At 33.9% G+C, this 25,537-nt stretch overlaps 1 protein-coding gene across 1 annotated transcript in view; it reads right to left on the bottom strand.

Moving 5' to 3' along the window:
- Positions 1-138: 138 nt before the first annotated feature.
- LOC133557350 (FYN-binding protein 1-like) overlaps positions 139-25,537 on the bottom strand; it is a 47,026-nt gene continuing 21,627 nt past the window's right edge. The window contains 9 exon segments of the mRNA XM_061907749.1: positions 139-200; positions 265-363; positions 4,216-4,270; positions 6,038-7,636; positions 18,405-18,436; positions 18,506-18,539; positions 18,606-18,786; positions 18,851-18,950; positions 23,901-23,967. Coding sequence (XP_061763733.1) covers positions 7,614-7,636; positions 18,405-18,436; positions 18,506-18,539; positions 18,606-18,786; positions 18,851-18,950; positions 23,901-23,967 — 437 coding nt within the window. The 3' untranslated portion in view covers positions 139-200; positions 265-363; positions 4,216-4,270; positions 6,038-7,613.

The following is a 25,537-nucleotide window of genomic DNA, read 5'->3' on the forward strand; positions in this document are numbered from 1 at the left end:
GCGATTAACTTCGATTAACATTTTTAATCGTTGCCCAGCCCTAACATATATATGTATATATTTTTTTAATGGATCTATCGTTATTTCCCAAAATTAAATAAAAAGGTATCTTGTAGACGTCACAAAAAGACTCGCATGGAAAATAGTCTTCTTTTATTCAACGTGCTGCAGAGCTCAGATCAGGATGCTCTCGGAATTAGCTGCGAAAGAGGAGAAAACAAAGATGAAATATGAAAGTTACGGGACACTTATGGAAGGCGTTACCTTCAGACAGCTGCTTGTTGATGCGCTCCTGCTCCTCGCACACTTTCTTTTCCGCTTCCTCCACCCGCCGCTCCTCCTCCGCATACGGCTTCAGGTACTCTGAACAACAACAACAATAGAAGTAAACACTGGGCTCAAATTTGATTGAAATTCGAGCCCTCGTCCTTGGCCGTAACGCCTAACAAATGGTGCAACATGGACAACAAACAACATGCCTTGACCGCCCTTGACTTTCTACTTGTTGGTGGAAAAAGGATGTAACAGTCAACGCTATAATGATAATTTGCGATAGTTAGAAATACCCTTTCATTTTTTCATTACCGCGAAACCGTCATTTATTAAGGCATTTTCAACAGCAGGAAGTCAGGCGCATGTGCACTAGCGGTGTTTGGCTTGATAATTATGGCGGACTAACTACACGGACTTGGCTGCTGAGAAGCTTGGTTTAACCTCATTTTGTGTGTTTAAGAGACACTGCTGTCTTTAGATCAGGGGTCCCCAACACAGCGCCCACGGGCACCAGGTCGCCCGTAAGGACCAGATGAGTCGCCCGCTGGCCTGTTCTAAAAATAGCTCAAATAGCAGCACTTACCAGTGAGCCGCCTCTATTTTTTAAATTTTATTTATTTACTAGCAAGCTGGTCTGGTTTTGCTCGACATTTTTAATTCTAAGAGAGACAAAACTCAAATAGAATTTGAAATTCCAAGAAAATATATTTAAAGACTTGGTCTTCACTTCATTTATTGTTTTGCTTTGCTTCTTCTAACTTTCAGAAAGACAATTTTAGAGAAAAAATACAAACTATTTTAGGATTTTTAAACATAAATACCTTTTTACTTTTTAAATTCCTTCCTCTTCTTTCCTGACAATTTAAATCAATGTTCAAAAAATCAATGTAAAGCATAATACATACATTTTAATTTAATTCTTCATTTTAGCTTCTGTTTTTTTGACGAAGAATATTTGTGAAATATTTCTTCAAACTTATTATGTTTAAAATTTAAAAAATATATATTCTGGCAAATCTAGAAAATCTGTAGAATCAAATTAAAATCTTATTTCAAAGTATTTAGAATTTCTTTTAAAATTTTTGCTCTGGAAAATCTAGAGGAAATAATGATTTGTCTTTGTTAGAAATATAGCTTGGTCCAATTTGTTATATATTCTAACAAATTGCGGATTGGGTTTTAACCTATTTAAAACATGTCATCAAAAATATATATTTATTGTGAGAAGATGATCAGTATTTCCACAAAGATAAATATCATTAATTATTAATAATAACATAGTGTCAAAGGTAAATTGAGCAAATTGGCTATTTCTGGCACTTTATTTAAGTGTGTATCAAACTGGTAGCCCTTCGCATTAATCAGTACCCAAGAAGTTGCTCTTGGTTTCAAAAAGCTGATTTAGATGAAGACAGGTGTGGACAATATTGTCCCCACACTAAAAGTACACAGACAACTATTAGATGTTTTGCAGTTGTGAACGTTGTCACAACTTGTTTATCAAGTCTTTACTTAGTTCACTCCTCCTTTATTTAACCGCAAACTGTATCAGTGTTCAAATAACATCAATTGCAGCTCAAATGTTTTGTCATCGCATCCAATTGAATGCAGGCTGTGAAGATTGTGTATTTGATGTGAGAGGGATCACTTTGGGGTTTTTTTTTGTTGGCCAAACTGTTGTACTGAACCACAAGGAGGCGTTGTTGGAGAAGAACAAAGATTGTTTATTAGACTTCATCTTCATTAGCCAAACTGCTTTCTCTTTTATTTGGATATCAAAAAGTAAACACCAGGTTTTTTTTAATTGTGTTTTTTTTCATGTCACAAAAGGTGTTACTTCACAAATGATTCATGTGACGCAGCATTGTGTTAATGTTTTATTGTGTAAAATTAACTCCTATATGACATATTTCTGCTCAAACTATATGTACATAACTTAAAAAATAAAAACTGTCATTTGAGACACTTTTTTTTTTCTTTTTTAACCTGCGTGAAGATTCTGGTTAACTCTTCATCTAAACGGGAAGATACAAACATCCCATCAGTCTTTCTCCCAGTGAGAGCAGACTTTTTATACAGTAAGCGATTGTGTTGTTATGTTGGTAGTTTGTATTTCTTGTTTAGCACTTAGCAATACTGCTACATGATGCTTAGTGCTTCACTAAAGCTGCATCTGTTTAGTTTCTTAAAACTTTTAGATCTTCCAGGATAAGAAAATAAAGTAGTCTTTGTTGTCTCTCATGAGTTACTAGTGTTGTTGTTGTTGTTGAAAGGAAAAGTGTGATAGGTCAGTGAAATTAATATGTTGCCGTATTCTTAAAGTGCTCAAAATACGTAAATATTGCATGTTATTGTGAATGTTACTACATGACATATATACTTACATCATGTATATATTACATGTTATTATGAATATCACTAGATACTACATATATACTTACATCAAGTATATAATACATGTTATTATGAATGTTACTAGATACTACGTATATACTTACATCATGTATATATTACATATTATGAATGTTACTACATGACATCTATTCTTACATCATGTATATATTACATATTATGAATGTTACTAGATATTACATATATACTCACATCACGTACATATTACATGTTATTATTAATGTTACTACATGACATATATACTTACAGCATGTATATATTACATGTTATTATGAATGTTACTACATGACATATATACTTACATAATGTATATATTACATGTTATGAATGTTACTACATACTACATATATACTTACATCATGTATATATTACATGTTATTATGAATGTTACTACATGACATATATACTTACAGCATGTATATATTACATGTTATTATGAATGTTACTACAGGACATATACTTACATCATGTATATATTACATGTTATGAATGTTACTACATACTACATATATATTACATCATGTATATATTACATGTTATTATGAATGTTACTACATGACATATATACTTACAGCATGTATATATTACATGTTATTATGAATGTTACTAGATATTACATATATACTCACATCATGTATATATTACATGTTATTATTAATGTTACTACATGACATATATACTTACATAATGTATATATTACATGTTATTATGAATGTTACTACATGACATATATACATCCTGTATATATTGCATGTTATTATGAATGTTACTACATCATGTATATACTACATTACATATATTTTTTAGACCAGTTGATCTGCCGTTTCTTTTCTTTTTCTTCTATGTCCCACTCTCCCGTGTGGAGGGGGTCCGGTCCGATCCGGTGGCCATGTACTGCTCGCCTGTGTATCGGCTGGGGACATCTCTGCGCTGCTGGTCCGCCTACGCTTGGGATGGTTTCCTGCTGGCTCCGCTGTGAACGGGACTCTCGCTGCTGTGTCTTGGATCCTCTTTGGACTGGACTCTCGCGACTGTGTTGTATCCATTGTGGATTGAACTTTCACAGTATCATGTTAGACCCGCTCGACATCCATTGCTTTCCTCCTCTCTAAGGTTCTCATAGTCATCATTGTCACCGACGTCCCACTGGGTGTGAGTTTTCCTTGCCCTTATGTGGGCCTACCGAGGATGTCGTGGTGGTTTGTGCAGCCCTTTGAGACACTAGTGATTTAGGGCTATATAAGTAAACATTGATTGATTGATTGATTGATATACTTGTAAATAGTGCATGTTATTATGAATGTTACATATATATTTACAGCATGTATATAAAACCTTGATGGAGTTATTTGAATGTTTTTAGAGTGCTTTATAGGCGGAATAGTGCGACTCCTGTTGGCTCCGTTGTTAGCTGACTTTTGCTAGTGTTTATTTGTGAGTGAGAATGCATAAAAACAAGAAAAACACGTGTGTTTTTGTTGATTGTGAGTGATAGGCAAAAGTACCTTTTAAATAGTTGTTGTCACTTACCAAACCTCTGCTTGCCATAAAAGATACCAAGAAACAGTGCGGACCAACGGGTCGTCTGGAAGAAATACAAAATAAGTCATTTTGTTGCCACAAATAACAGAATAACGTCATGCTGCAGTACACAACATAGAGCAAAGTCCATACTTTCCCTTTTTGACACTTAAAAGTAACCAGCAATTACCAGTAAAGTGCAAGATGTACAATATTTCTAAGGAAAAGTTTAAATATGTGTTTATAATAAATAAATAAATAAAGTGCAAGATGTAGAATATTTCCAAGTAAAGTTTAAATATGCGTTTATAATTAAATAAGTAAAGTGCAAAATATACAATATTTCTAAGTAAAGTTTAAATGTGTTATAAAAAAATAAATAAATAAAGTGCAAGATGTACAATATTTATTAGTTATGTGTTTACAATAAATAGTGCAAGATGCACAATATTTCTAAGTAAAGTTAAATGTGTTAATAATAAATCAATAAATAAAGTGCAAGATGTACAATATTTCTAAGTTTAAATATGTGTTTATAATTAATAAAGTGCCAGATGTACAATATTTCCAGGTATAGTTTAAATATGTGTTTATAATCAATAAATAAAAAATAATAATAATAAAGTGCAAGATGTACAATAATTCCAAGTAAAGTTTAAATGTGTTTTTAATTAATACATAAATAAATAAAGCGCAAGATGGACAATATTTCCAAATAAAGTTTAAATATGTGTTTAAAATTAATACATAAATAAATACAGTGCAAGATGTACAATATTTCTAAGTAATGTTTATATGTGTGTTTACAATCAACAAATTAAAAAAAATAATAAAGTGTAAGATTTATTATTTATTAAAATAATGTATTTATTGTTTTTATTCAGTCATTGGTGGAGCATAATATATATATATATATACTTTTTTAATTTTATTTTATTTATTTATTTTTTTACAATTGTTTTTAACATGGCTGTGCAGCACTTTGGAAACGTTATTGTTGTTTAAATGTGTTATATAAATAAAGTGGATTGGATTGAAGATGTACAATATTTTCAAGTAAAGTTTAAATGTTTTTTTTTTAATTAATACATAAATGAATAAAGTGCAAGATGTACAATATTTCTATGTAAAGTTTAAATATGCTTAAAATTAATAAATAAAAAAATAAAGTGCAACATGTACAATATTTTTAAGTAAATTTATATGTGTTTATAATAAATAAATAAAGTGCAAGATGAACAATATTTCCAAGTAAAGTTGTGTTTAAAATAAATAAAGTGCAATATGTATAATATTTCAAAGTCAAGTTTGAATAGGTTTATGATTAATAAATACATAAATGAAGTGCAAAATGTACAATATTTCCAAGTTTAAATGTGTTTATAATGAATAAAGTGCAAGATGTACAATATTTCCAAGTAGTTATATGTGTTTATAATAAATATATTTAGTGCAATATGAGTAAGTAAAGTTAAAATATATGTTTATGAATGTTTGTCCATCTGTGTTGGCCCTGCGATGAGGTGGCGACTTGTCCAGGGTGTACGCTGCCTTCCGCCCGATTGTAGCTGAGATAGGCGCCAGCGCCCCCCGCGACCCCGAAAGGGAATAAGCGGTAGGAAATGGATGGATGGATGAACAAATAAAGTTATAATATATGATTATATAATTAAATGCGGTATTTTTTTGTCAGAGTGACACTTGCACACACCTCAATGTCATTACTAGCGCGGACGTGTCTCCCACAACATCATCATCATGAGCCACAAAATGAACAATATTCACAATATATTCAGCCAAATGATAGAAATAAAAAAGAAAGTTTGCTGACCTTAATGAGCGGCGACACAAACACTGGCGGAGACATGCTGACTTCAATGACGTCCACTTCCGGGGTTCCTCTTCTTTTTCGTCTACTTTGTGGGGGGGCACGCAGCGCTCCCAGCAGTCTCTACCTCGCTAGTGCAACTACACAACAATAACTTCCCTTCCACCACTACATTAAAATTGTTTGATAAGGCAATTTTATTAAAACATTATTACACATTCATATATAAAACATCTGTTTATGAATGTATAATATTCATTCTTATTCATGAAGAAAGGTATTTGGTCTCAGGGTCATATTAATTAAACTACCAAAATAAACCTTTGTATAATATATTTACATCACATGGATGTATATCACTGTACATGATTTATGTTGACAATCAACAAAGATGCATCTGTAACTGTGAAACAAATAATAAATTATCATACATTCCGAACCTTTTTTTTTTTTTTTGCTAAGATAAAATAAATAGTTAAATATCGACTGGGCTTATGCAAGTTATCCATCAAATTGTACACAGTAAAAACTGCATCAGTTTACTGTAATATTCTGGAAACTTTTTATGCAAAATATATGTTTGTTTTGTACAGCGTGGTACCGTAAATGTAAAAAACCTACCACAGTTTTTTTTTTTTGTGTGGTAAATTGCCATTTTATCTTATTGAACTGACTTAAAAAAAACACAGTTGGGATTTTATGCTAAAAAAAAGAGAATATGTCAGCTCAGTTACCAGAATTGTACTCTTTAAAAGTAGTTTATGAATTCAAAGTAATTCATATACTGTAAAGAAAAACCTTTACAGTAAATTTCTGGCAACTGAACTGACCTGCCATTTTTTCCCTATAAAAAAAAAAAGATGGTACCGTTATTCCACTTGCTTTAATACAACGTAAAAACCGTACAAAAAATAAAAATAAAAATAAATGTTCCTATTGAAAATAAAGTTGTACTGTTTTTTCTATTCACAGTAATATGCTGAGAACAATAATTAAAAAAATATATATGTTAAAGTAAAATTCTGGCAACTGAGCTGCCATTATTTTTCTGTAAAAAAACAAAACAAACTGCGGCATTATTTTTTCCTTTTATAAAAATATACTATAAATTTGTGTTATCTGCAGATTTATTTTAGAGTGCAAATACACAAGAATTTTTTTGTAATAACAACGAAAAGGAGTTTGACGGCCGTGTAATGTTCATAAGGATAAATGAGCAACATAAAGGATAATCTGTAAAATAGTTTAAACTTGCAAAGTGAAGCTGCTCCAAACACAATTAAATTTAATACAATAAAAAAGAAGTTTATATACATATACTATATAAAACACCTATATATAGTATATGCATGTATGTATGTATATATATATATATATATATATATATATATATATATATATATATATACACATCTATATATATATATACATTATGTATATATATATATATACATACATACATACATACACACACACATATATATATTTATATATATATATATATATATATATATATATATTTATAAATATATATATATATACATACACACACACACATATACACCAGGGATGCATTCACTCATTCGTTGTCGTAGATGCAATCTGTGGGGTGAAAAATGATATTGTGAGTGTTTAGGTTTGGATGTTTTCATATAAGAAGAAAGAACATACAAAATTAGCTAACTTGCTAGCATAAAACGTTAGCATGCTAACACAAGAGAAGTGAACACACTTTTAGGATGGTGCCAAGTACCAGAATCCATCATTTTTAGGTTTAAACACATAAAATTAGCTAACATGCTAATGATAGCAATGAAACATAAGAGGAGTGAACATACTTTCACGAAGGTGCTAAGTACCAGAATCCAGGATTTTTATGTTCAAACTAACAAAATGAGCTAAAAGGGTAACATAAAACATTAGCATGCTAACATAAAACAAGTGAACCTACTTTTAAGATGGTGCCAGGTACCCAAATCTGAGTTTTTTATATTTAAACATACACATTTACCTAAAATGTTTGCATGCTAACATAGCATGAGTTAGCATGGCTCTAATATGGCGGCAAGTATCAAAAACCATGATTTGTAGGTTTAAACATACAAAATTAGCTATAATGGTGGCATAAAATGCTAGCACGCTAACATAGGATGAGTTAGCATAATTCCAAGATGGCGGCAAGTATCAGAAAAAATGATTTTTAGGTTTAAACCAACAAAATGAGCTATAATGGTAGAATATAAGGTTAGCATGCTAACATAAGAGAAGTGAACACACTTTTAAAATAGAGCCAAGTACTAGAATCCATTATTTTTAGGGTTAAACAAACAAAATTTGCTACAATGATGGCATAAAATGCTAGCACGCTAACATAAGATGAGTTAGCATAATTCTAAGATGGCGGCAAGTACCAGAATCCATTATTTTTAGGGTTAAACATATAAAATTTGCTATAATGGTGGCATAAAATGCTAGCACGCTAACATAGGATGAGTTAGCATAATTCTAAGATGGCGGCAAGTATCAGAATCCATTATTTTTAGGGATAAACATACAAAATTAGCTATAATGGTGGCATAAAATGCTAGCACGCTAACATGGGATGAGTTAGCATAATTCTAAGATGGCGGCAAGTATCAGAATCCATTATTTTTATGGTTAAACATACAAAATTAGCTATAATGGTGGCATAAAATGCTAGCACACTAACATGGGATGAGTTAGCATAATTCTAAGATGGCGGCAAGTACCAGAATCCATTATTTTTAGGGTTAAACTTACAAAATTAGCTATAATGGTGGCATAAAACGTTAGCACGCTAACATAGGATGAGTTAGCATAGTTCTAAGATGGCGGCAAGTACCAGAATCCATTATTTTTAGGGTTAAACATACAAAATTAGCTATAATGGTGGTATAAAATGCTAGCACGCTAACATAGGATGAGTTAGCATAATTCTAAGATGGCGGCAAGTATCAGAATACATTATTTTTAGGGTTAAACATATAAAATTAGCTATAATGGTGGTTTAAAATGCTAGCACGCTAACATAGGATGAGTTAGCATAATTCTACGATGGCGGCAAGTATCAGAATACATTATTTTTAGGGTTAAACATACAGAATTAGCTATAATGATGGCATAAAATTCTAGCACGCTAACATAGGATGAGTTAGCATAATTCTAAGATGGCGGCAAGTACCAAAATCCATTATTTTTAGGGTTAAACATACAAAATTAGCTATAACGATAGCATAAAATGCTAGCACGCTAACATAGAATGAGTTAGCATAATTCTAAGATGGCGGCAAGTATCAGAAACAATGATTTTTAGGTTTAAACCAACAAAATGAGCTATAATGGTAAAATATAAGGTTAGCATGCTAACATAAGAGAAGTGAACACACTTTTAAGATAGAGCCAAGTACCAGAATCCATTATTTTTAGGGTTAAACTTACAAAATTTGCTATAATGATGGCATAAAATTCTAGCACGCTAACATAGGATGAGTTAGTATAATTCTAAGATGGCGGCAAGTACCAGAATCCATTATTTTTAGGGTTAAACTTACAAAATTAGCTATAATGGTGGCATAAAATGCTAGCACGCTAACATAGGATGAGTTAGCCTAATTCTAAGATGGCGGCAAGTATCAGAAACAATGATTTTTAGGTTTAAACCAACAAAATGAGCTATAATGGTAAAATATAAGGTTAGCAACCTAACATAAGAGAAGTGAACACACTTTTAAGATAGAGCCAAGTACCAGAATTCATTATTTTTAGGGTTGAACTTACAAAATTAGCTATAATGGTGGCATAAAATGCTAGCACGCTAACATAGGATGAGTTAGCATAATTCTAAGATGGCGGCAAGTATCAGAATCCATTATTTTTAGGGTTAAACATACAAAATTAGCTATAATGGTGGCATAAAATGCTAGCACGCTAACATAGGATGAGTTAGCATAATTCTAAGATGGCGGCAAGTATCAGAATCCATTATTTTTAGGGTTAAACATACAAAATTAGCTATAATGATGGCATAAAATGCTAGCACGCTAACATAGGATGAGTTAGCATAATTCTAAGATGGCGGCAAGTATCAGAAACAATGATTTTTAGGTTTAAACCACCAAAATGAGCTATAATGGTAAAATATAAGGTTAGCATGCTAACATAAGAGAAGTGAACACACTTTTAAGATAGAGCCAAGTAACAGAATCCATTATTTTTAGGGTTAAACTTACAAAATTAGCTATAATGGTGGCATACAATGCTAGCATGCTAACATAGGATGAGTTAGCATACTTCTAAGATGGCGGCAAGTACCAGAATCCATTATTTTTAGGGTTAAACATACAAAATTAGCTATAATGGTGGCATAAAATGCTACCACGCTAAAATAGGATGAGTTAGCATAATTCTAAGATGGCGGCAAGTACCAGATACCATTATTTTTAAGGTTAAACATACAAAATTAGCTATAATGATGGCATTAAATGCTAGCACGCTAACATAGGATGAGTTAGCATAATTATAAGATGGCGGCAAGTACCAGAATCCATTATTTTTAGGGTTAAACATACAAAATTAGCTATAATGATGGCATAAAATGCTAGCACGCTAACATAGGATGAGTTAGCATAATTCTAAGATGGCGGCAAGTATCAGAATCCATTATTTTTAGGGTTAAACATACAAAATGAGCTATAATGATGGCATAAAATTCTAGCACGCTAACATAGGATGAGTTAGCATAATTCTGAGATGGCGGCAAGTACCAGAAACCCTTATTTTTAGGGTTGAACATAAAAAAATTAGCTATAATGGTGGCATAAAATGCTAGCACGCTAACATAGGATGAGTTAGCATAATTCTAAGATGGCGGCAAGTACCAGAATCCATTATTTTTAGGGTTAAACATACAAAATTAGCTATAATGGTGGCATAAAATGCTAGCACGCTAACATAGGATGAGTTAGCATAATTCTAAAATTGCGGCAAGTACCAGAATCCATTATTTTTAGGGTTAAACATACAAAATTAGCTATAATGATGGCAAAAAATGCTAGCACGCTAACATAGGATGAGTTAGCATAATTCTAAGATGGCGGCAAGTACCAGAATCCATTATTTTTAGGTTTAAACATACAAAATTAGCTATAATGGTGGCATAAAATGCTAGCATGCTAATATAGGATGAGTTAGCATAATTCTAAGATGGCGGCAAGTATCAGAAACAATGATTTTTAGGCTTAAACCAACAAAATGAGCTATAATGGTAAAATATAAGGTTAGCATGCTAAAACATAAGAGAAGTGAACACACTTTTAAGATGGCGCCAAGTACCAGAATCCATTATTTTTATGGTTAAACTTACAAAATTAGCTATAATGGTGACATAAAATGATAGCACGCTAACATAGGATGAGTTAGCATAATTCTAAGATGGCGGCAAGTACCAGAATCCATTATTTTTAGGGTTGAACTTACAAAATTAGGTATACTGGTGGCATAAAATGCTAGCACGCTAACATAGGATGAGTTAGCATAATTCTAAGATGGTGGCAAGTACCCGAATCCATTATTTTTTGGGTTAAACTTACAAAATTTGCAATAATTGTGGCATAAAACGCTAGCACGCTAACATAGGATGAGTTAGCATAATTCTGAGATGGCGGCAAGTACGAGAATCCATTATTTTTAGGGTTAAACATACAGAATTAGCTATAATGATGGCATAAAATGCTAGCACGCTAACATAGGATGAATTAGCATAATTCTAAGATGGCGGCAAGTATCAGAAACAATGATTTTTAGGTTTAAACCAACAAAATGAGCTATAATGGTAGAATATAAGGTTAGCATGCTAACATAAGAGAAGTGAACACACTTTTAAGATAGAGCCAAGTACTAGAATCCATATTTTTAGGGTTAAACAAACAAAATTTGCTATAATGATGGCGTAAAATGCTAGCACGCTAACATAGGATGAGTTAGCATAATTCTAAGATGGCGGCAAGTACCAGAATCCATTATTTTTAGGGTTAAACATACAAAATTAGCTATAATGGTGGCATAAAATGCTAGCACGCTAACATAGGATGAGTTAGCATAATTCTAAGATGGCGGCAAGTACCAGAATCCATTATTTTTAGGGTTAAACATACAAAATTAGCTATAATGGTGGCATAAAATGCTAGCACGCTAACATAGGATGAGTTAGCATAATTCTAAGATGGCGCAAGTACCAGAAACAATGATTTTTAGGTTTAAATCAACCAAATGAGCTATAATGGTAAAATATAAGGTTAGCATGCTAACATAAGAGAAGTGAACACACTTTTAAGATAGAGCCAAGCACCAGAATTCATTATTTTTAGGGTTAAACTTACAAAATGAGCTATAATGGTGGCATAAAATGCTAGCACACTAACATAGGAGGAGTTAGCATAATTCTAAGATGGCGGCAAGTACCAGAATCCATTATTTTTAGGGTTAAACATACAAAATTAGCTATAATGGTGGCATAAAATGCTAGCACGCTAAACATAGGATGAGTTAGCATAATTCTAAAATGGCGGCAAGTACCAGAAATCCATTATTTTTAGGGTTAAACATACAAAATTAGCTATAATGATGGCATAAAATGCTAGCACGCTAACATAGGATGAGTTAGCATAATTCCAAGATGGCGGCAAGTATCAGAAACAATGATTTTTAGGTTTAAACCATCAAAATGAGCTATAATGGTAACATATAAGGTTAGCATGCTAACATAAGAGAAGTGAACACACTTTTAAGATAGAGCCAAGTACCAGAATCCATTATTTTTAGGGTTAAACTTACAAAATTAGCTCTAATGGTGGCATTAAATGCTAGCACCCTAACATAGGATGAGTTAGCATAATTCTAAGATGGCGGCAAGTACCCACAATCCATTATTTTTAGGGTTAAAACTTACAAAATTAGCTATAATTGTGGCATAAAATGCTAGCACGCTAACATAGGATGAGTTAGCATAATTCTAAGATGGCGGCAAGTACCAGAATCCATTATTTTTAGGGTTAAACTTACAAAATTAGCTATAATGGTGGCATTAAATGCTAGCACGCTAACATAGGATGAGTTAGCATAATTCGAAGATGGCGGCAAGTATCAGAATCCACTATTTTTAGGGTTAAACATACAAAATTAGCTATAATGGTGGCATAAAATGCTAGCACGCTAACATAAGATGAGTTAGCATAATTCTAAGATGGCGGCAAGTACCAGAATCCATTATTTTTAGGGTTAAACATATAAAATTAGCTATAATGGTGGCATAAAATACTAGCACGCTAACATAGGATGAGTTAGCATAATTCTAAGATGGCGGCAAGTATCGGAATCCATTATTTTTAGGGATAAACATATAAAATTAGCTATAATGGTGGCATAAAATGCTAGCACGCTAACATAGGATGAGTTAGCATAATTCTAAGATGGCGGCAAGTATCAGAATCCATTATTTTTAGGGATAAACATACAAAATTAGCTATAATGGTGGCATAAAATGCTAGCACGCTAACATGGGATGAGTTAGCATAATTCTAAGATGGCGGCAAGTATCAGAATCCATTATTTTTATGGTTAAACATACAAAATTAGCTATAATGGTGGCATAAAATGCTAGCACACTAACATGGGATGAGTTAGCATAATTCTAAGATGGCGGCAAGTACCAGAATCCATTATTTTTAGGGTTAAACTTACAAAATTAGCTATAATGGTGGCATAAAACGTTAGCACGCTAACATAGGATGAGTTAGCATAATTCTAAGATGGCGGCAAGTACCAGAATCCATTATTTTTAGGGTTAAACATACAAAATTAGCTATAATGGTGGTATAAAATGCTAGCACGCTAACATAGGATGAGTTAGCATAATTCTAAGATGGCGGCAAGTATCAGAATACATTATTTTTAGGGTTAAACATATAAAATTAGCTATAATGGTGGTTTAAAATGCTAGCACGCTAACATAGGATGAGTTAGCATAATTCTACGATGGCGGCAAGTATCAGAATACATTATTTTTAGGGTTAAACATACAGAATTAGCTATAATGATGGCATAAAATTCTAGCACGCTAACATAGGATGAGTTAGCATAATTCTAAGATGGCGGCAAGTACCAAAATCCATTATTTTTAGGGTTAAACATACAAAATTAGCTATAACGATAGCATAAAATGCTAGCACGCTAACATAGAATGAGTTAGCATAATTCTAAGATGGCGGCAAGTATCAGAAACAATGATTTTTAGGTTTAAACCAACAAAATGAGCTATAATGGTAAAATATAAGGTTAGCATGCTAACATAAGAGAAGTGAACACACTTTTAAGATAGAGCCAAGTACCAGAATCCATTATTTTTAGGGTTAAACTTACAAAATTTGCTATAATGATGGCATAAAATGCTAGCACGCTAACATAGGATGAGTTAGTATAATTCTAAGATGGCGGCAAGTACCAGAATCCATTATTTTTAGGGTTAAACTTACAAAATTAGCTATAATGGTGGCATAAAATGCTAGCACGCTAACATAGGATGAGTTAGCCTAATTCTAAGATGGCGGCAAGTATCAGAAACAATGATTTTTAGGTTTAAACCAACAAAATGAGCTATAATGGTAAAATATAAGGTTAGCAACCTAACATAAGAGAAGTGAACACACTTTTAAGATAGAGCCAAGTACCAGAATTCATTATTTTTAGGGTTGAACTTACAAAATTAGCTATAATGGTGGCATAAAATGCTAGCACGCTAACATAGGATGAGTTAGCATAATTCTAAGATGGCGGCAAGTATCAGAATCCATTATTTTTAGGGTTAAACATACAGAATTAGCTATAATGGTGGCATAAAATGCTAGCACGCTAACATAGGATGAGTTAGCATAATTCTAAGATGGCGGCAAGTATCAGAATCCATTATTTTTAGGGTTAAACATACAAAATTAGCTATAATGATGGCATAAAATGCTAGCACGCTAACATAGGATGAGTTAGCATAATTCTAAGATGGCGGCAAGTATCAGAAACAATGATTTTTAGGTTTAAACCACCAAAATGAGCTATAATGGTAAAATATAAGGTTAGCATGCTAACATAAGAGAAGTGAACACACTTTTAAGATAGAGCCAAGTAACAGAATCCATTATTTTTAGGGTTAAACTTACAAAATTAGCTATAATGGTGGCATACAATGCTAGCATGCTAACATAGGATGAGTTAGCATACTTCTAAGATGGCGGCAAGTACCAGAATCCATTATTTTTAGGGTTAAACATACAAAATTAGCTATAATGGTGGCATAAAATGCTACCACGCTAAAATAGGATGAGTTAGCATAATTCTAAGATGGCGGCAAGTACCAGATACCATTATTTTTAAGGTTAAACATACAAAATTAGCTATAATGATGGCATTAAATGCTAGCACGCTAACATAGGATGAGTTAGCATAATTATAAGATGGCGGCAAGTACCAGAATCCATTATTTTTAGGGTTAAACATACAAAATTAGCTATAATGATGGCATAAAATGCTAGCACGCTAACATAGGATCAGTTAGCATAATTCTAAGATGGCGGCAAGTATCAGAATCCATTATTTTTAGGGTTAAACATACAAAATGAGCTATAATGATGGCATAAAATTCTAGCACGCTAACATAGGATGAGTTAGCATAATTCTGAGATGGCGGCAAGTACCAGAAACCCTTATTTTTAGGGTTGAACATAAAAAATTAGCTATAATGGTGGCATAAAATGCTAGCACGCTAACATAGGATGAGTTAGCATAATTCTAAGATGGCGGCAAGTACCAGAATCCATTATTTTTAGGGTTAAACATACAAAATTAGCTATAATGGTGGCATAAAATGCTAGCACGCTAACACAGGATGAGTTAGCATAATTCTAAAATTGCGGCAAGTACCAGAATCCATTATTTTTAGGGTTAAACATACAAAATTAGCTATAATGATGGCAAAAAATGCTAGCACGCTAACATAGGATGAGTTAGCATAATTCTAAGATGGCGGCAAGTACCAGAATCCATTATTTTTAGGTTTAAACATACAAAATTAGCTATAATGGTGGCATAAAATGCTAGCATGCTAATATAGGATGAGTTAGCATAATTCTAAGATGGCGGCAAGTATCAGAAACAATGATTTTTAGGCTTAAACCAACAAAATGAGCTATAATGGTAAAATATAAGGTTAGCATGCTAAAACATAAGAGAAGTGAACACACTTTTAAGATGGCGCCAAGTACCAGAATCCATTATTTTTATGGTTAAACTTACAAAATTAGCTATAATGGTGACATAAAATGATAGCACGCTAACATAGGATGAGTTAGCATAATTCTAAGATGGCGGCAAGTACCAGAATCCATTATTTTTAGGGTTGAACTTACAAAATTAGGTATACTGGTGGCATAAAATGCTAGCACGCTAACATAGGATGAGTTAGCATAATTCTAAGATGGTGGCAAGTACCCGAATCCATTATTTTTTGGGTTAAACATACAGAATTAGCTATAATGATGGCATAAAATGCTAGCACGCTAACATAGGATGAATTAGCATAATTCTAAGATGGCGGCAAGTATCAGAAACAATGATTTTTAGGTTTAAACCAACAAAATGAGCTATAATGGTAGAATATAAGGTTAGCATGCTAACATAAGAGAAGTGAACACACTTTTAAGATAGAGCCAAGTACTAGAATCCATTATTTTTAGGGTTAAACAAACAAAATTTGCTATAATGATGGCGTAAAATGCTAGCACGCTAACATAGGATGAGTTAGCATAATTCTAAGATGGCGGCAAGTACCAGAATCCATTATTTTTAGGGTTAAACATACAAAATTAGCTATAATGGTGGCATAAAATGCTAGCACGCTAACATAGGATGAGTTAGCATAATTCTAAGATGGCGGCAAGTACCAGAATCCATTATTTTTAGGGTTAAACATACAAAATTAGCTATAATGGTGGCATAAAATGCTAGCACGCTAACATAGGATGAGTTAGCATAATTCTAAGATGGCGGCAAGTACCAGAAACAATGATTTTTAGGTTTAAATCAACCAAATGAGCTATAATGGTAAAATATAAGGTTAGCATGCTAACATAAGAGAAGTGAACACACTTTTAAGATAGAGCCAAGCACCAGAATTCATTATTTTTAGGGTTAAACTTACAAAATGAGCTATAATGGTGGCATAAAATGCTAGCACACTAACATAGGAGGAGTTAGCATAATTCTAAGATGGCGGCAAGTACCAGAATCCATTATTTTTAGGGTTAAACATACAAAATTAGCTATAATGGTGGCATAAAATGCTAGCACGCTAACATAGGATGAGTTAGCATAATTCTAAAATGGCGGCAAGTACCAGAATCCATTATTTTTAGGGTTAAACATACAAAATTAGCTATAATGATGGCATAAAATGCTAGCACGCTAACATAGGATGAGTTAGCATAATTCCAAGATGGCGGCAAGTATCAGAAACAATGATTTTTAGGTTTAAACCATCAAAATGAGCTATAATGGTAACATATAAGGTTAGCATGCTAACATAAGAGAAGTGAACACACTTTTAAGATAGAGCCAAGTACCAGAATCCATTATTTTTAGGGTTAAACTTACAAAATTAGCTCTAATGGTGGCATTAAATGCTAGCACCCTAACATAGGATGAGTTAGCATAATTCTAAGATGGCGGCAAGTACCACAATCCATTATTTTTAGGGTTAAACTTACAAAATTAGCTATAATTGTGGCATAAAATGCTAGCACGCTAACATAGGATGAGTTAGCATAATTCTAAGATGGCGGCAAGTACCAGAATCCATTATTTTTAGGGTTAAACTTACAAAATTAGCTATAATGGTGGCATTAAATGCTAGCACGCTAACATAGGATGAGTTAGCATAATTCGAAGATGGCGGCAAGTATCAGAATCCACTATTTTTAGGGTTAAACATACAAAATTAGCTATAATGGTGGCATAAAATGCTAGCACGCTAACATAGGATGAGTTAGCATAATTCTAAGATGGCGGCAAGTACCAGAATCCATTATTTTTAGGGTTAAACTTACAAAATTAGCTATAATGGTGGCATTAAATGCTAGCACGCTAACATAGGATGAGTTAGCATAATTCGAAGATGGCGGCAAGTATCAGAAACCATGATTTTTAGGTTTAAACCAACAAAATGTTAAGATAAAATGTTAGCATGCTAACATAGGAGGAGGTAACACACGTTTAAGATGGATGTTCTATACAAGAAAAAAGAACTTACCGTCGCCGACGTCGTCGTAAATGTCGCCATCACTGCAGAGACAAAGTTAATGTTGACGTTCCCTCCCAGGTGCGTGTGTGTGAGTCACGATGTTTACTTACTCCATGGAGATGTGGCAGCTGGAGACGTAACCGACTGCGAGGGAGAAGACAAAGAACATGTAGGAGAGCCGAGTGAGCTTGCTAGAACTTTCCAGCTCACATTTCCCCTCCTGGTTCCTGCAGATGACTTTGTCGTCGCCGGTCCTCGCCGCCGCCACCACGTCCACCTTCTCCCCGACTCTCACCGCCAGGTCCTTGCCGCCCCACTTTTTGTTGAGCGGCGCGGAGGAGGAGGTGGTGGTGATGCTGGCCTGGTGCAGCACCTGGATCTCTCCCTCGTACTGCCGGGACACATCAGATTACTTAGTGCTTCATTCGCGGGTATTCTCCAGTCCGGGTACACACTTTGAACTTTTTCCTGAACTCTTTCTCCTCCTTCTCAAACTTTTTCAGCTTCTTTGTGTTGGACTGGTCCGCCTTGCCTTTGCCTTTTAAGCCGGGGATGCTGGGAAGTGACAGAAGAATAACATTTTGAAGAATAACATGCTGAATAAAAGGAGAATACCATGATTTGCAAATCCTTGTCAACTTATATTCAATTGAATGGACTGCAAAGACAAGATATTTCATCTTCACACTGAGAAACTTGCTGAAATAAGCAGGGGCGCCCATGATAACGTTGCTTGGATGGGAACATATGTTGCTCCTAAAGCTGTATGTACCTTTCAGCATTAAAGGTTTACTGAAAGCCACTACTAGTGACCACGCAGTCTGATAGTTTATATATCAATGATGAAATATTAACATTGCAACACATGCCAATACGGCCGGTTTAGTTTACTAAATTGGAATTTTAAATTTCGCACAAAGTATTTTATTGAAAGGATTGTAGCGAACATTTTTTTCCAGCCCCGATCCCAGCTATAAGTCGTCTGCTTTAATCGCATAATTACACAGTATTCTGGACATCTGTGTTGCTGAATCTTTTGCAATTTGTTCAATTAATAATGGAGACGTCAAAGAAGAAAGATGTAGGTGGGAAGCGGTGTATAATGTAGATATAGTATAAACATAAACTAGATATAATGTAGTATGTATAGTGTAGATATAGTATAAATATAATGTAGTATATATAGTGTAGATATAGTATGAACTTAAAGGCCTACTGAAAGCCAGTACTAGCGACCACGCAGTCTGATAGTTTATATATCAATGATGAAATATTAACGTTGCAACACATGCCAATTTAGTTTACTAAACTGTAATTTTAAATTTTGCACAAAGTATTTTGTTGAAAGGATTGTAGCGAACATTTTTTTCCAGCCCGATGCCAGCTATAAGAAAGTCTGCTATAATCGCATAATTACACAGTATTCTGGACATCTGTGTTGCTGAATCTTTTGCAATTTGTTCAATTAATAATGGAGACGTCAAAGAAGAAAGACGTAGGTGGGAAGCGGTGTATAATGTAGATATAGTATAAACATAAACTAGATATAATGTAGTATATATAGTGTAGATATAGTATAAATATAATGTAGTATATATAGTATGAACTTAAAGGCCTACTGAAAGCCACTACTAGCGACCACGCAGTCTTATAGTTTATATATGAATGATGAAATATTAACGTTGCAACACATGCCAATACGGCAGGTTTAGTTTACTAAATTGTAATTTAAAATTTCGCACAAAGTATTTTGTTGAAAGGATTGTAGCGAACATTTATTTTCCAGCCCGATGCCAGCTATAAGTAGTCTGCTTTAATCGCATAATTACACAGTATTCTGGACATCTGTGTTGCTGAATCTATTGCAATTTGTTCAATTAATAATGGAGACGTCAAAGAAGAAAGACGTAGGTGGGAAGCGGTGTATAATGTAGATATAGTATAAACATAAACTAGGTATAATGTAGTATGTATAGTGTAGATATAGTATAAATATAATGTAGTATATATAGTGTAGATATAGTATAAATATAATGTAGTATATATAGTGTAGATATAGTATGAACTTAAAGGCCTACTGAAAGCCACTACTAGCGACCACGCAGTCTGATAGTTTATATATCAATGATGAAATATTAACATTGCAACACATGCCGATACGGCCGCTTTAATTTACAAAATTACAATTTTAAATTTCCCACGAAGTATCCTTTTAAAAACATCGGTATGATGACGCGTACGCGTGACGTCACGGATTGTAGCAGACATTTTGTTCCAGCCCCGATCCCAGCTATAAGTCGTCTGCTTTATCGCATAATTACACAGTATTCTGGACATCTGTGTTGCTGAATATTTTGCAATTTGTTCAATTAATAATGGAGGCGTCAAAGAAGAAAGACGTAGGTGGGAAGCGGTGTATTGCGGCTGCCTTTAGCCACACAAACACAGCTGGTGTTCCCTTGTTTACATTCCCTAAAGATGACGGTGAAGCTTTACAATGGGACAGAGCGGTCAAGCGAACGTGGTTCCCTACCACATGTTTGGTGAGAAAATGGTGGTAATAAGTCGGCTCTTACCATAGACCTGCTCAGTGGCCTAGTGGTTAGAGTGTCCGCCCTGAGATGGGTAGGTTGTGAGTTCAAACCCCGGCTGAGTCATACCAAAGACTATAACATGGGGATCCATTACTTCCCTGCTTGGCGCTCAGCATCAAGGGTTGGAATTGGGGGTTAAATCACCAGAAATGATTCCCGGGCGTGGCACCGCTGCTGCCCACTGCTCCCCTCACCTCCCAGGAGGTGAACAAGGGGATGGGTCAAATGCAGAGGACACATTTCACCACACCTAGTGTGTGTGTGTGACAATCATTGGTACTTTAACATTAACTTTAACTAGACATGTCAAAGAGGCAGCTGCGACTCTCTTGCCTCGTCCGTGGCTTCCCTCAGAGACACTGGCGGTCACAACACCCGTGGCCTCACCCCTCCGACTTTCAAGTACGACAGTATAATCTCACTACAACACCAGTAACACAATAAGCAGATAAGGGATTTTCCAGAATGATCCTAGTAAATGTGTCTAATAACATCTGAATCGCTCCCACTGCCCTCGTCTTTTTTTTCTTTCTAGTCCTTCACTCCCACTTTCCTCATCCACGAATCTTTCATCCTTGCTCAAATTAATGGGGGAATCATCGCTTTTTTTGGTCCGAATCGCTCTCGCTGCTGGTGGCCATGATTGTAAACAATGTTTCAGATGTGAGGAGCTCCACAACCCGTGACGTCACGCGCACATCGTCTGCTACTTCCGGTGCAGGCAAGGCTTTTTTATTAGCGACCAAAAGTTGCGAACTTTATCGTGGATGTTCTCTACTAAATCCTTTCAGCAAAAATATGGCACTATCGTAAAATGATCAAGTATGACACATAGAATGGACTTGTTATCCACTTTGCATCAGCCCATCTTAGATGAGCTCGGGCCCAGCAAAGCTGACGGCATTTCTGGGTGTTGTTGATACAACCAATAAGCCATTAACTAAGAGTCTTCCCTCAATAACCTCAGAATTATTGCTCATTAGTACGCCTAACCCATACATGTTTCCCTAGTGTCCAAATAACTCTTAATTAAGGGCGATGTAGCTCGGTTGGTAGAGCGGTCGTGCCAGCAACTTCAGGGTTGCAGGTTCGATCCCCGCTTCCACCATCCTAGTCACAGCCCTTGTGTCCTTAGGCAAGACCCTTTACCCACATGCTCTCAGTGCCACCCACACTGCTTTAAATGTAACTTAGATATTGGCTTTCACTATGTAAAGCGCTTTGAGTCACTAGAGAAAAAGCGCTATATAAATATAATTCACTTCACTTCACTTTAATAAGCAACTAATAAATGGTGAATATGTTCCCCAATATAAAGTATTACCACGTACATACATACATACATACATAGTAGATTTACTATAAAGCTACGCTGTTGTAACACGTGGCTTGGCATTGTCTTGCTGAAATAAGCAGGGGCGTCCAAGATGACGTTGCTTGGATGGCAACATATGTTGTTCCGAAAGCTGTATGTACCTTTTTAGCATTAATGGTGCCTTCACAGATGTGTAAGTTACCCATGTCTTGGGCACTAATGCACCCCCATACCATCACACATGCTGACTTTTACACTTTCACCCTAGAACAGTCCGGATGGTTCTTTTCCTGTTTGGTCCACAGTTTCCAAAAACAATTTGAAATGTGGACTCGTCAGAGCACAGAACACTTTTCCACTTTGCATCAGTCCATCTTAGATGAGCTCGGGCCCAGCAAAGCTGACGGCATTTCTGGGTGTTGTTGATACAACCAATAAGCCATTAACTAAGAGTCTTCCCTCAATAACCTCAGAATTATTGCTCATTAGTACGCCTAACCCATACATGTTTCCCTAGTGTCCAAATAACTCTAAATTAAGGGCGATATAGCTCGGTTGGTAGAGCGCTCGTGCCAGCAACTTCAGGGTTGCAGGTTCGATCCCCGCTTCCGCCATCCTAGTCACTGCCGTTGTGTCCTTAGGCAAGACACTTTACCCACCTGCTCTCAGTGCCACCCACACTGCTTTAAATGGAACTTAGATATTGGCTTTCACTATGTAAAGCGCTTTGAGTCACTAGAGAAAAAGCGCTATATAAATATATTTCACTTCACTTCACTAATACACTGTAGCACTTTGAGGTTGTTTGCTCAATGTAAAGTGCTTTTTACAACAAAAAAATCTATTATTAATATTATTATTATTATCCAAGCAATGTTTGTAAGTTTTACAATATAACTAAAACTTTTGAGTCACTAGAGAAAAAGCACTATATAAATATAATTCACTTCACTTCACTTTAATAAGTAACTAATAAATGGTGAATATGTTCCCCAATATAAAGTATTACCACGTACATACGTACATACATACACACACATACATACATAGTAGATTTACTATAAAGCTACGCTGTTGTAACACGTGGCTTGGCATTGTCTTGCTGAAATAAGCAGGGGCGTCCATGATGACGTTGCTTGGATGGCAACATATGTTGCTCCGAAAGCTGTATGTACCTTTTTAGCATTAATAGTGCCTTCACAGATGTGTAAGTTACCCATGCCTTGGGCACTAATACACCCCCATACCATCACACATGCTGACTTTTACACTTTCACCCTAGAACAGTCCGGATGTTTCTTTTCCCGTTTGGTCCACAGTTTCCAAAAAACAATTTGAAATGTGGACTCGTCAGACCACAGAACACTTTTCCACTTTGCATCAGTCCATCTTAGATGAGCTCGGGCCCGGCGAAGCCGTCAGCGTTTCTGGGTGTTGTTGATAAATGGCTTTGGCTTTTTATAGAGTTTTAACTTGCAGTTACAGATGTAGCGACCAAGGATTTGAAAAGGATTTGTTGTATTCTCTTTTTATTTAGCATTTACACAAAGTGACTACTTCACTTGTCCACAAGAGAATTATTGTTGGGCGTGGTACCTGCTGATGGGCGGAGGCGGCGGCTGGTTTTGGGCGTCAACGTCGCAGTAGATCTCGTCCATCGCACCTGCGAGATCACAACATTTTTTTTTTTTGGAGAAATATTAAATAAAAAACATAGATATACTAATTATTCTTGTATTCCTGTAAACCTAAAATATTTGAATTAACCTATTATTATTTTTGTGTATTATTAAGTATAGTTTAATATGGGTTTTTAAGTAAATACAATTAATTAATTATGATTTAACTTTTTGCTTTAAAATCATGTCTTATTTTCTGTGGAATTAAAAAAACAAAAACAGTAGTTGATTATTACTTGAAATGCCATTAGATTTTTTTTATTATTAAATAACAATACATTTATTTAATTGACTTTGCAAACCAAAATAAAACATATTTGTGAGTTTTGATAAAATGTAATTGAATTAAACTATTTTTATCGATTTAAACAATTGTTATTGATCTTTATTAAATGACCCCCAAAAAAAATCACTGAACTTGCCTTTCATTTGGTTTATTAAAACATTTTCAAATATAGATTAAAAAAACTTAAATATCATAAAATTCCAAATGTTCCGAATTAGCTTTTTTAAAGTTAAAAAAATGGAACCATCCTCATTTAAAAAAAATGATAACAAAGTTTCTTTCTTTCATTAAATTAAGAAAGAAAGACCAGAACCAAACTTTGATTTTTATGGAATACAAATTACAATTGAATTTTCATGAATTAAAATAGTTTTTTTTACATTTTTACAAAATCCTAAATCTGAATTATGTTTTAATAATTAGAAAAATTAATCGTTATTTATCCAAAAAAAAAAAAAAAAGATTTTGTTTTATTGGATGAAAACTTAAAATGACGTTGAATTTTTCCTAAAAGAAACATTTTAAAATACACTAAACATTAGAAAATACCAGACTATTAATTTTTCAAACCATCTTTTTATTGTCCTTATCAAAACGATGAATAAATTACCGGTAAACTGAACTAAAAAAAATGTTTTTTAATAAATTAGGAAAATTATCAGAACCAGCCTTTTATTTATTTTTATTAAGGAACACAATACACAAAAAAAGACGTTTTTCTGGAATTAAATAACACAATAATTGAATAATCCTTTTTATTATAGTCAATTACATGTCTAATACTGAAACTGTCATTTGATACATATTTTATTAACTGAAGTGTAACAATACACTTTGATTATTCATTTACTTTGTAAATTAAAATGCAAAATTACAATCACGAATGATTTAATTTATTCAAACTATCCCTATTTGTCTTTAATTACAAACAAAAAATAACTGAACCGGCCTTTTAGTTTGATAAAAAAAACAACATTTTACAATTTCAAAATAAGCAAAAAAAAAATTATTCTAATACCAGAACTACTGTATCTGTTTAAATGTTGTAAAAAAAAATGTAACCATAATTATTAAATAACATTGAAAAAACACTTGCTTCTTATATAAGTAAGATTTTTTTTTTTTTTTGATAATCAGTTATTTATTTTGATGAAATAAAAAGTTATCTCCATGATGTTTACTTAAATAACATTTTAAAACCATCTAATATGTTTGCTTTTATTGTCTTCATTAAAATGAAAAGTAACCTGGAGTAAAGTTATTAGACA

Source organism: Nerophis ophidion, linkage group LG08 (assembly GCF_033978795.1).
Source record: "Nerophis ophidion isolate RoL-2023_Sa linkage group LG08, RoL_Noph_v1.0, whole genome shotgun sequence".
Classification (NCBI taxonomy): domain Eukaryota; kingdom Metazoa; phylum Chordata; class Actinopteri; order Syngnathiformes; family Syngnathidae; genus Nerophis; species Nerophis ophidion.